We start from the raw sequence: 12,151 nt of genomic DNA, 5'->3' as shown, positions 1-12,151 counted from the left end.
CAAATCGATGATAGAGTGAGGGCGGCTGCATATGCAAGTATGGCCCATCTGTTAGGCAAAATTTGCACCAATCAAGATCAACTTTCCTTTCCCATGCTGTGTCACTGGGTCACCGCAGAAGAACGCAGTAAGTGTCTGTCGGAAGCAGCCGCAGAGGCCACTGGTGTCAACTGGCCATGGCAGTCGCCGTGGTGAGAAGTGACCCTTTGTCCTCCCCATTCGCTGCGTTGTGTCCAGCAAAACGTTTAAAAATGGCCGGGGATATGGGGAGAAGAAGAGAGGAGGCAGTGGCAGGGAGGAAGGCATTGTGCAGTCCCTGTTACCTTTTGGATGTGTGGGTCAGATCTGGGCTGATAGATCACCACAGAAAGAGATAAAAGCCTCCTAGAGCAAAACATACATCAGAAAGTTAGTTTGGTCAGAATCAAGTATACACGTCCAAACTTAATGCTAAATACATTGCTTCTGCTAAATGAGCCACAATAGCTGCTAGAGGGCAGTGAAAATTTATGTCCCTGGCTTTTTAGACCAATATACCATCGTACTGTCTGAGATCAAAGAGGCTCATTGGTTGGCAGATGTGAAATATCGTGGCATTATTTTCAGCTCTCCTACTGCTCCTTAGAGATAGGAAAGGTAAGAGCGAAATAATGCCCATGTTTAGGGCTGAGTTGGTACAGTTATGTGATGTTTGGTTGAGGCAAAAATGCACCATGAAGGAGCATGCAAAGAAAAAAAAAATGTTTCATTTTTCTTCTACAGGTATCATCAGTTCTGGAATATGGGCGCATAGTGATTTATACAACCAGCCTTCGGGTGGTTAGAACAACCTTTGAGCGGTGTGAGCTGGTTCGGAAGATCTTCCAAAACCATCGAGTGAAATTTGAAGAGAAAAACATTGCACTGAATGGTGACTATGGGAAAGAACTGGACGAGAGGTGCAGGAAAGTAGGTGAAATCCCATCGCTACCAGTTGTGTTTATTGAAGGCCAGTATCTTGGGGTAAGTACCATATGCTTGAATATCATCTCCCTACGATGCACATTTTACTCAATAAGCATGAGAAATAACCAGGAAGGCATGTATAAAAACAAGACACAAATCTTCACCATTGTTTGAGTTTCTCTAAAATACAGTATCAAAAGGAAAGGAACACAAAGAACGCGAATCGATATATAGCAGTCATAATGAATTCAAGAAGAGAGACTTAACAAAACATGTCTAGAATAATGTGTAGACAATATAAGAATGAAATAATTCTATTTCAGAAGTGTTTTGCATAATAAAACCCAATGGCTCTTCTTCAGTGGCCCAACCATACCTAAAGAAAACTGGCTGTCCTCCTGTGTCCATTAGAGCAATTACTTATTGTGAACCGTTGCTATACATCATGCTGATTTCAATCATTCTTGTTCAGAAAAGATGAACCGTAAGTCCTCTAGATGTTTTCGTAATTTCTGGCCATCAATTAGCTGCTGAGCTCAGATCAAGGTGCTGGTTCTGTTGCACAAAGCCCTATACATTAGGGCGGGGTGATAATTGGCTTTCAACATTGTGATATATACCGATATATCACGATGTCTGAAATAAGGATGGAGCTATGTAGAGGCATTGGCTGGCTTCATGGCTTTTCCCATACTGTGATTTTGGCACAACACACACACACACACACACACCATGATTTGTGATATATTGCCAGGTCAAAAATTATGAAACCGATATCACTATATGAACTTTAAACCAGTTTTCAATTATCGCCCAGCCCTACAATGCGTCTTGGGACCCAGATATCTAAAAGGTATTGTGGCGTTCGTATGGAGTCCCTGGTCGTCTCACGGACTATTGACCCATACACCACTAATCCGCTGCCACCAACCAGGTCCTCCCTGGTAAAATCACTTCAGTCTCAGTCAGGTTCTCAAGTAAATAAAGAAGAGGTATTTTATTTCTTTCTTTTTTTTCCAATTTTTTCAAATTGATTTTCCAAAGTTTTTAAACAAACAAACAAACAAACAAACAAACAAACAAACAAACAAACAAACAAACATCTTAGTTGCACTTAATCCAATCTTAGTAACATTATTAAGTGACTTCCTCAAATCCCCCTGGCTGAATTTCAATGTATATCATTGTAACAATTTTCCAAAACAAATTTCTCGTAAAATTAACTTAATCACTTAACACCATTCTTTCTTCTCATTTGAAGAGTGTATTTTATTTCAGACACAAACAACGGCATTCCAAACGTTGTTACTCTTTACTTTCTTAGTCTCATTTTCCTCTCTCTATCTCTTCTACCTCCCCTCACTCAAGAACCCACTGCCCTGTCTCTCTATTGCCAACTGCCTGCCAACTGCTTTTCCAACTGCCTTTCCCAACCAGCCATCCCACTAAAACCAACCAACTACCCACCAACAACTCCAACAAACCTCGGGCGAAGCCCTTTTATACACATGTAGGCTCCGCCTCCAGCTTTCCTGTTGGTCTACATTTTTAACCCTTTCTTTCCCCCCGTACAGACAGGCTCTAAGCGAACCGGCAAACGCCACAGGTATCTCTTATATACCCAGTCAATCACTGCCCTCTTCAGGAGAGAGGCTCCTGAAGATGCCATCTCTTCAAGGGGTCTGTTCTATACAATATAGGAATCAAGTGTTTAGTGTGTAGTGACACACATCCTTTCAAATTAGATACAAGCCACCTCTATTGTATGGTTTAATTCTAGAATGATTGTCAAGCTGCAAGCGACCTCGAGGTCTAACTGCCTGCAAAGCAGGAATCATTGGGCCCTTGAAGACCTTCCTTTTTCAACAAGAGAACTTTATCCCAGTCTGTATAAGCGCCGGAATAGTTTAAAGAGGCTTTTGGATGTTTCAATTGGATCACTTTATGTGTTTTCTGTCTTGGTCCCCCCCCCTCTTTTTCCTTTTTAGGAGGAAGAGCAAGATATAAATGCAATTAACAAATAAATAATTTCAATTTACGCGGGGCTGATTCTGGGTCTGGTTCAGAGGCTGCAGGTAGCGCAGGAGGCCACGGCAAGCCTGCCTGTGGGGGGAGCTTGCCGTCTGCAGAAAACACCAGTGTAGAAAGCTCTGCACTGGCTGGCAGATTTAAAGTGCTTGTTTTGACATACAAAGCCCGAGATGGAAAGCGCTGCTCCTGAGTTGGCTGACGCCGTTATGTTGTTAGTACACTGTCTTGTTTTTACATTGTCGTATTTCTGCGAAATACTGTCTTTCGTGTGCATTTTGTTGCTTCTCACTTTCTTGAGCAGGCTATTAATAACTGAAAGGATCAAATAAATAAACATTATTGTCGTAGCAAAATCTACGTATTTCACGTTACAGAGAAGTGTCCTAAACAGGGAGCAAATGGGCAGAGGTAGAGATGGGATGGTGCTCAGTTGTGCAATTAAGCCAATTGCGATGTGCGACAGTGGTTCTTTTCTGGGCTAATTAACACTGCTGTCTCTGCTTTTGAAGAAGAGGCAATTAAGGCAACTGGGCGAGCAATGGGTAACAGCGACACAGGTCTGCATCGTCGCCTGTCTTTTCAGATGTGATGCAAAATTATAACTGATAATGGCCGTGTGATGATCCCGATGATTTGGACCTGCTTCTCGTTGACACATGGCACGAACGTGTCATGCCGCCATGTGGCAATAACAGATGGCGTCATGGGGCAGAAGCTCTCACCTGACCTCCCAGCAGTTGAGGTCCTGGGTGAGGTGGTGGTGAGGTCGGAATGGTGAAAATGTGCAAGCTGAACCACTCTGGTACTCCTCCCAGGGCACTTACACCATGCTGCCCTCCATACTGCCTGTTGGGATGCTGCCGGTGTAGCCTTTTTAGCCTCGGGTGAGAAGAGCTTTGCACCTGGGATGGGGAAATGGGAGTCAACAGACACTCAAGGAATAGCTGCAGAGAAAAAGCTTTATTCTACCATCCGGACTGGTAGAAGGAGCAAGTGTGATAAATTCACAAACAAGCACGAGTTCACAGCCATTTACACAGAGTATATATTCCCCTTCAGTTCCCTCCCCTTTGTCCTCCACCTCAAGAGTCCTGCCCCATAATGTGTTTCCTGAGCATGAACAGAAAGCTCCTGTCTTGGGACTCTTTTGGACTCTTGGCGCCCTTCCCAGGAAAAGGGATGAAAAGCCTTGCGTTCAGCATGTCCAAGATATGTTACAACCAGAGTGAGATAAGAGTCAGTTCTCAGACTTGCTTTGACAGAGCCTATTCATTAGCTTTTTGAAGCCTTCTCGTACTGATAAAAGAATAACATTTTGCCTATGCATCTTGTGAGAAAGCAAAGGAAAACTTTAGCCGTGGATTTTTAGAAGAGAGAAAGGAATTTTGGACAGTTTTGAGGCCTGGTTGGGGGGGTGACTTCGGACCTAGGTGGGGTCACCTGTCCTCACCTCCTTCATTCGGGGAGTCGGGGGCATTTGGCAGGCCCCCAGCTGGCTCCAGCCACCGGCCGGCAGCCAGACAAACACCGGTTCTCAGAACAGCATCAATCAGCGACACGAGCCTCCGATACGTTCAGAAGCTGTGCACGCTCTTATCAGCAGAGTGAATAAATCCTCACAACGGAAGTGGCGGACAGAAGCACATGTAAGCATTATTTACAAGTGTTTATCCAGCATCAGGAACAAAGGAAAAACATGTCTGCTTCCCTTTGTGTCCAGCAAACAGCAGTATACAAACGGAAGTTCCCAGCAAGTCTATGCTGGAAGTAAACAGGCATGTGACACACAAGAGTCATGCCTGTTCCTTTTAAGGTGGAACAGAACTATATCCTAACACTGCCTTCCCCTTGCTCTGACCAGTAAGCAGAAATGACTCAGTGGCCAGGAGGTCAGGTCAGGATCCCCATATCTGCTATTGCAACTATGTGGCATGGCAGAAAGACACATGAAAATAAACAGGCAGGTTTCAGACATCGTTATAACTCATTAGGTTTAGTTTTTTTGCAGCCACCCTGGGCATCATCATGAGGGATGAGAGAGAGAGAGAGAGAGAGAGAGAGGGCAGTTGTTTGAGTCCTGGCTCTTAGCCACTGGCAGAGGCAGATTTAAGAGTTTGGGTGCAGAGCCAGGGGGGGGGGGGGACACACACAGGGAATACCACAACCATTACTTAGAATGGAGCATGAGAGGTGTGGATGCCAAATTTTGGCATCACACATGGTGCTGCTGGAATTTGAGACCTCAAGGTCCGCCACTGGGACGTCACTTAAAAGCCCACGCGAAAGGATGCGTTTCTCAAATGCTATGTTAGTGAAAACTCTTAAATCAGGTTCCCTAAACATCTGCAGAAGTCTTTCCCAACCTGGTGCCCTCCAGAACTTTTGGACTACAACTCCCATCATCCTCAGCCAGCAGTCTGGCACCAGGTTGGAGAGCCTGATCTACATCATGGATCAGATCTCTAAATTCAGTATCGTCTGGTGGTTTTTAAAAATAAAAAATTATAAATGCTACCTACCTTGACTTTAGAGTCTAGGTTCAGTACAGGAGTTTTTTTTTTGAAGGGGACTAACTGAGAATGTCAAAATTCTATCATGCATCAAGGCCAACAAAATGCCATGTACGTACGTGATGTCAAAGGCTGTAGTCTGTACCATCAGAGGGAAGGGGCGTACGCTAGCCAAACCAACTCCTCCTTCTTCTTAACTTCACCACTGCCCCCAAGTGGATACCTTAATTTCTCTCTTGTTTCCGCCACTAAACAGCCTATTAACCTTCTAGATTTTCACTGGCTCAACCTATGCTGGCATTTAGGCACAGGGTAAATAACAAGGCGTCTGACCAATTTTCTGCTAAGCAAGCCGTTAGACCCAAGTCTTTATTTTCCCTGCAATTTCTGTCAAATCGGTCCTCCAAGTCCTGGCAATGTTTTCTAAGCAGCACAGCTTGCCACCGTCACTAATGCTTGAAATGTCAGTGAGTTGCTTCTGAATGGGAGTTGGTGCAGTGGCCACAGAAATTTGCCACTTTCTGTCTGCAGCAAAACCCTACCTCAGCTACTGAATGTGCGCTGCGAGGCCCAGGCTCCACAGATGGCATTCTCCTCAGTTCCATGCTCTTACTCACTGTCAAACCCTTCCCACCTACGCCCATCATTTTGACATCGCCTGACCTGTATGAGAGCTGCCAGAATTTTCTGCACTTTCTAGGCCAAGCCAAGGAACTTTGGTTGGGCTTGGGTGCATTACCTTTTTGATGCAGGTTTTGCGTGAAGAGACAGTTTGCTTTTTAGGCTGCCGCATCAGTTTGGAAGAAAAGCTGCCTACTTAAACTGCAATTATGTTTGTCAGCCTACTTAAGGGCTTATTAAGGCAGCAACTTACACAGTTTTTGAGTTACGCCATTTTAGGAAAAAGAACTAATTTGACTGTTTGAGCAAACTCATAAGAGCTAAAAAGAGAAAGAGATAAATGCATCCAAGTTTACCAATACACCAAGCAAGGGTGTATTGATTTGTATCTTTCAGTTTGTCTTCCAAGCCACTTTGTGGTCTCATTCTGGCTCTTTTCTGTTATAGTGCCCAGCTGAGTTCTCTAAGGCTTTTCAGTGTTTCAGCCCTTTTCTTCTCTTGCCTGTCTTCTTTTCTTCAGGTTTCTGGCTTCATCTTTCCAACTCTTCCACTTACTTTTGAATAACTGCCTTATTTTCTAACTCAACTTGTATAAAACTTCCTCCCTCCCAATCAGAAGGAGAGTGGAGTCATGACTAAGATTACTGTATTTTTCACTCCATAAGACACACCCGACCATAAGACGCACCTAGTTTTTAGAGGAGGAAAACAAGAAAAAAAATATATTCTGAACAAAACAGTGGATGTATGATTTTTGTGGTTCATGCTGTGGCCACAAACATGATTTGTGATTTGACAGTGAGTTTGGGGTAGCTCAATGCAAAAATCCTGAGAATCCATGTGGATCCGTGCTTTGTAACCAGGTTTTTGCTCCATTGTGACCCCACGAAACAGTGGATGCGTGGTTTTTTTGGTGCAGGCTGTAGCCATGGACATGCTATGTGATCTGATGGTGAATTTGGGGTGACCCAATGCAAAAATCCTGAGGATCCTCTCAGGCTGCCTCCTTTATCGCTAGTGTCCCTTATCTCCCTCCTGATCGCTTGTCAGTCAGCTGCTTCCTTTCAACACCCCCTTCCTTCTTGTTTGCCAACGTCTTTTCCTTAGCTGGAGCAGTTTTTTGCTCCTCCTTTTCTTTTAATTTCTCCCCTCATTGCTTTAATCTTCCTGTCTCCTCTCCTTGCAAGTTCACTGTCTTTACCTCCCCCCCCCCCCGGCAGCCTCCTTTACCCGCAGCCTTATCTCCCTCCTGATTGCTTGCCGATCAGCAGCTTTGTTTCAACACCCCCTTCCCGCTTTCTACCCCCCTGGGCAATTTGGCTCCAGGGACCACGCATCCGCTTACATTTCCCCTTACTTTTTAGGAAGAAAAAAGTGTGTCTTATGGAGCGAAAAATACGGCAATTTCTCCTCAATTGGCAGTTGCCTATAGGACTCCCTTCACCTGCATAAGGCTGCCCATGAATTGAGATCAACTTCAGAGCCCCTGCTTTATGCCCACTGTTAAGATAAAATAGGTTGGCAGCAGGTACTCTCAGTTTTTGTTGGAAGGGGGCCAGGCCCCCTGAATGTTGAAGGGACAGAGCAGGCTGAGTATGGAGTTGAGTTCAGGGCCACTTTAGTGGCTGGATCCTCCAGAGTGCTAGGCCTCCTCCAAATGATGTGACATCATGCTTGCATCACAGGTGTGATGTCACAGGTGTGTGATGTGCGCTGGGCCCCCTCAATCTTTGGGGAACTTGGCGCCTCTGGTTGTTAGGCACAAGGGGGGGGGCTTTTATATGGGAGCATGCACCACCTCCATGGAACCCATTATCCGAGGAGATATATTGGTGATTTGAATTCAGGTCATTTTTTTTTTCTTGATGGTTTTATGCTGCTGCTGCTCCTCACATTACATTTTAACTGCGCTATAATGATGTGGTTTCATTTGCCATCAATGTGTTGCGCTTTAAATAGTGTTTTAATCTTATCTGCTTTTACAATTGTTTTGTGTATTGTAAACAGCCTTCTGAGAGTATATGCTCTGAAAGGCAGCCCAAAAATACTCCAATAAACACACACACAGAGAGACTTTGGGCGATACTTTTTAAAAGCCAATGAATTTTTTTTATGAGCCTTAAGGTAGTTCATGGAAGAGTTTTATTTTCTCTGCTTGAAAACCTGTATGCTGAGCATGATATAATTTTAGTTCTTTTGGACTGCTGGGGAAACAGCTCAATGTACTGCAGCTGATCTTATCAGATTGTCATGAAATGAATGCCATCTATTTATTTACAGAAGCACACTGGGGTCAATAGCAGAACATATAATCTAGTCTTTCAGAAGTATTTTCATCGTCTGGTAGAATATTGTTGGAATAAATTTAGCAAGCCTATTTTATTCTCAAAGCCATAAGGCGTGTGATAATATATGGATTATTTTTTTTAAAAAATGTGTTCTTTAGTTTTAGCCTTTATCAGGTTTGTTTTGTTATGCAGTCTCCTTTTTGTTACATAAGGCTCCTTGAATATATTGAAGAAATATGACCCATATGTTTATAGAGAAATTATTATAAAAGATGAAAATGAAAAAAAATCACCCTGTGTTTCCTTACATTTTTACCAGCAGCTGATCAATAAATCTGTCCTGTTAACCCAGTTCATGCCCTTTAACAGGAAGGAAAATAGCTTTCACTTGTGAGAAACCACAACATCCTGACTTGGCAAAATTGTGTGGAACTGATTTGAAACAAAACAAAAATATCCAACCCTGTAGCTACACAGGTATGAAACTCCTGTTGTGAAGACCTTTTCAAAAATCAAATGGGGCACTTGAAAGAATCTTATGTACAAATACATGTAGGGTAAAGGTAAAGGAACCCTGGACGGTTAAGTCCAGTCAAAGGCGACTATGGGGTTGTGGCGCTCATCTCAATTTCAGGCCGACGGAGCCGGCATTTGTCCACAGACAGCATTCTGGGTCATGTTGTGGCCAGCATAACTAAACCGCTTCTGGTGCAACCGGACACCGTGATGGAAACCAGAGCACACAGAAACGTTGTTTACCTACCTACCACAGCAATACCTATTTATCTACTTGCACTGGCATGCTTTCCAACTGCCAGGTTGGCAGGAGCTGGGATAGAGCAACGGGAGCTCACCCCGTTCCAGGGATTCGAACCGCCAACCTTCCGCTCAGCAAGCCCAAGAGGCTCAGTAGGACCACAGTTTAGAGACCACAGTCTCACAGAGCAGCTAGTGTGTGAATTACAAGTAGGACAGTCAGGCTTGCTGCAATTCCTTCAGTCCCAGGAGCCTCAAAAAAAGAATGCAGGAATCACTGCTATCATGTATAATCAGATACGGTTGTTCACTTTCTACCTCATCTGAGTGAGAGCCTAACAGAGCAACCCAAAGTCCAACTCCCTCATCTGCGGCACTGGCATGGGTTTGGATACAGTGGAGAGGCTCCTCCATGTTGACTCCACCAGACTCTTGACAGTGGAGGCCCCAAGGCGGATGTCTCTGCTGCGCCTGCCAAAAGTGTGAGTGGGTGACAGCTATTGATGGTAGTGTCATTCAGGATGTTTCCTGGGGTAAGGAAGGAGTGGAGCTCTGGGTCCTAAATGGGTCCAGTTGCTGGTCACGGGTTTGAGGCAGGCCTCTTTGCTGTGCCCACCTAGCACCTGAAAACATGGGATAAAACTGCTTATTAAAGGTAAAGGGACCCCTGACCATTAGGTCCAGTCGTGGCCGACTCTGGGGTTGCGGCGCTCATCTCGCTTTATTGGCCGAGGGAGCCGGTGTACAGCTTCCTGGTCATGTGGCCAGCATGACTAAGCCACTTCTGGCGAACCAGAGCAGCGCATGGAAACGCCGTTTACCTTCCCGCCGGAGTGGTACCTATTCATCTACTTGCACTTGACGTGCTTTCGAACTGCTAGGTTGGCAGGAGCAGGGACTGAGCAACGGGAGCTCACCCCATCATGGGGATTCGAACCGCCGACTTTCTGATCAGCAAGTCCTAGGCTCTGTGGTTTTAACCCACAGCGCCACCCACATCCCCAAACTGCTTATTACCCCATCTTATATGCTAGGGATAAGGAACATGTGCTTTTCCAGATGTTGTTGGACTCCAACCTCCATCAGCCCCTGTCAGAATAGCTAGTGATCAGGGATGATGGGAGTTGTATTCCAGCAACCTCTGGAGAGAAGAGTGTACATATTTACTGAGGTTGCAAGTCAGTTGAATTGCAAAGGGGGGGGGGGAACCGAAAGATGCCCTTTCCTTTTAACAATGAATAGTGGTTTCTGTTTAATTAAATTGTACGCTTTCTAATACTTCCTGCTGTATCCCCCAAAGACACCTGTTTTAAGGGTTTGCCATCAATACATTTTATCAATTAATTAGTAAGTTGAAAGGCAAAAGATTCATCAACCATGTTCTTCAAATGTGGTGGACAGCCTTATTGAGTTCACATCCAAGTAAGGATAAATCATCTCTTGGCATTAGCTTGCCTCTGTCCATGTTGTTAAGTGCACTTTAGTGTGTCTGTAACATTTATATTGGCCAAGGGCTGCTTATATCTGAAAACGAATCATGCCCTCTGCTGGGATAACGATGAAGCATACATAATGAAACTATTTCGACTAGAAGGTTACGTAAAAAGGAGCCTGGGCGCTTCTCATTTCCAGGTTTTGAAAGGTATTGAGAAAGGGGTGGGGGAGCCCTGACAAGGGCCGAGTGATTATAAACTTAAAACCTGCTTGCCTATGCAAGTAGATATTTTATTTTAAGGCTATTTAGAAACACCAAACAGCTCCTGTACCCGTCCTTATGATGAAGCAGGTCTATGCAAACAAAGCAAAACCCTGGGCCACCCCAACAAGCCAGCTCACTCTCATTTGCCCTGAAATCACAGAGGTCGTCAATCAAAGCACTAAACGAAGTAAGCAAGTTGCCAAATGGGCACAGCCAGCTCAGCACACTGCTTGCATAAAGCAGTGGCAGTAAATCTAGCAGTCACCTTAAATGTATGGTTACCAGATTTTTTTTTCAAAGAATCCGGGGACCCTTTTTTTTTTGAAAAGAGAAAATAAGTTATTTTTTAAAATTATTTTTTTTTTTTAAAAAAATGAAGAAGTAATATCTTCTCTTTTGTGGTCTCCTCTGTCGCACGGCCTTCCTCTGGGCCCTGGCATGCTTTCTTGGAGCGCTAACCACTGTGGAGTAGGTTCAGGTCGGGCCTGGGCTCGGCCACGTGTCCTTGCCCTCCTGGTGCTCTCCTACCTCTCTTCCTCAGTGGCAGCGGCAGCAGCTCCCCTCTTTTTTCTCCGTCCTCTTTCTCTCTCTTCCTTCTCCTCCTCTCCTCCTTCTCCCTGTGTTGGCTCCGGGGTTTTTACTGGCCCTGGAATGCCACTGGGCAGTAGCTTCCAGCTTGATTTGGGTTGTGGGTGTGGGTGCGTCAGTGGTTCCCCCAGTTGACGCACTGGGCGTCCCCAGTTCCCCCTCGGCAGTGGCAGCGGCAGTGGCAGCAGCAGTCTCAGCAGCCCAGAGCCAGCCTGGTAGCACAGTTGGCTCTGGCTGGCTTCAGGAGCTGCCCACTGCCGTGGCATCTGCCATTTTGCCTCGCCAGAAGTCCCCATATGATGTGTCTTGTACCATTTAACCAATCATGCAACATTCATCCCCTACTATATAATCTACAACACTTTAAATATAAATCCGGGGACATTAAATGAAATCCGGGGACATTCCGGGGACGGATTTTGTCCGGGGACAGATTTGTAAATCTGGGGACTGTCCCCAGGAAATGGGGACGTTGGGTAACCATACCTTAAAGGCCCCGGCTTTATAAGAACTGCTGATAAAATTACAGTCGTACCTTGGAAGTCAAAAGGAATCTGTTCCGGAAGTCCGTACGACTTCCAAAACATTCGGAAACCAAAGCGTGGCTTCTGATTGGCTGCAGGAAGCTCACTTCTGGGTTTGCAGCGTTCGGGAGCCAAAACGTCCGAGTGCCAAGGCATATGGGATCCAATGTACGACTGTATAGGAAAGGA

The 12,151-nt window shown here is 45.1% G+C and overlaps 1 protein-coding gene across 1 annotated transcript in view; it reads left to right on the top strand.

Annotated features, from left to right (window-relative positions):
• Window positions 1–12,151, top strand: part of GRXCR1 (glutaredoxin and cysteine rich domain containing 1) — a 53,870-nt gene that overhangs the window by 34,750 nt on the left and 6,969 nt on the right. The window contains exon 3 of the mRNA XM_081875995.1: window positions 763–1,002. Within this exon, the coding sequence (XP_081732121.1) occupies window positions 763–1,002 (240 nt within the window). The remainder of the gene's footprint in view (window positions 1–762; window positions 1,003–12,151) is intronic.

Source organism: Podarcis erhardii, assembly GCF_964252035.2.
Source record: "Podarcis erhardii genome assembly, chromosome: 9".
Lineage (NCBI taxonomy): Eukaryota > Metazoa > Chordata > Lepidosauria > Squamata > Lacertidae > Podarcis > Podarcis erhardii.
The sequence above is the reverse complement of the archived record's forward strand: the minus strand, read 5'-3'. Positions and strand labels throughout refer to the sequence as shown.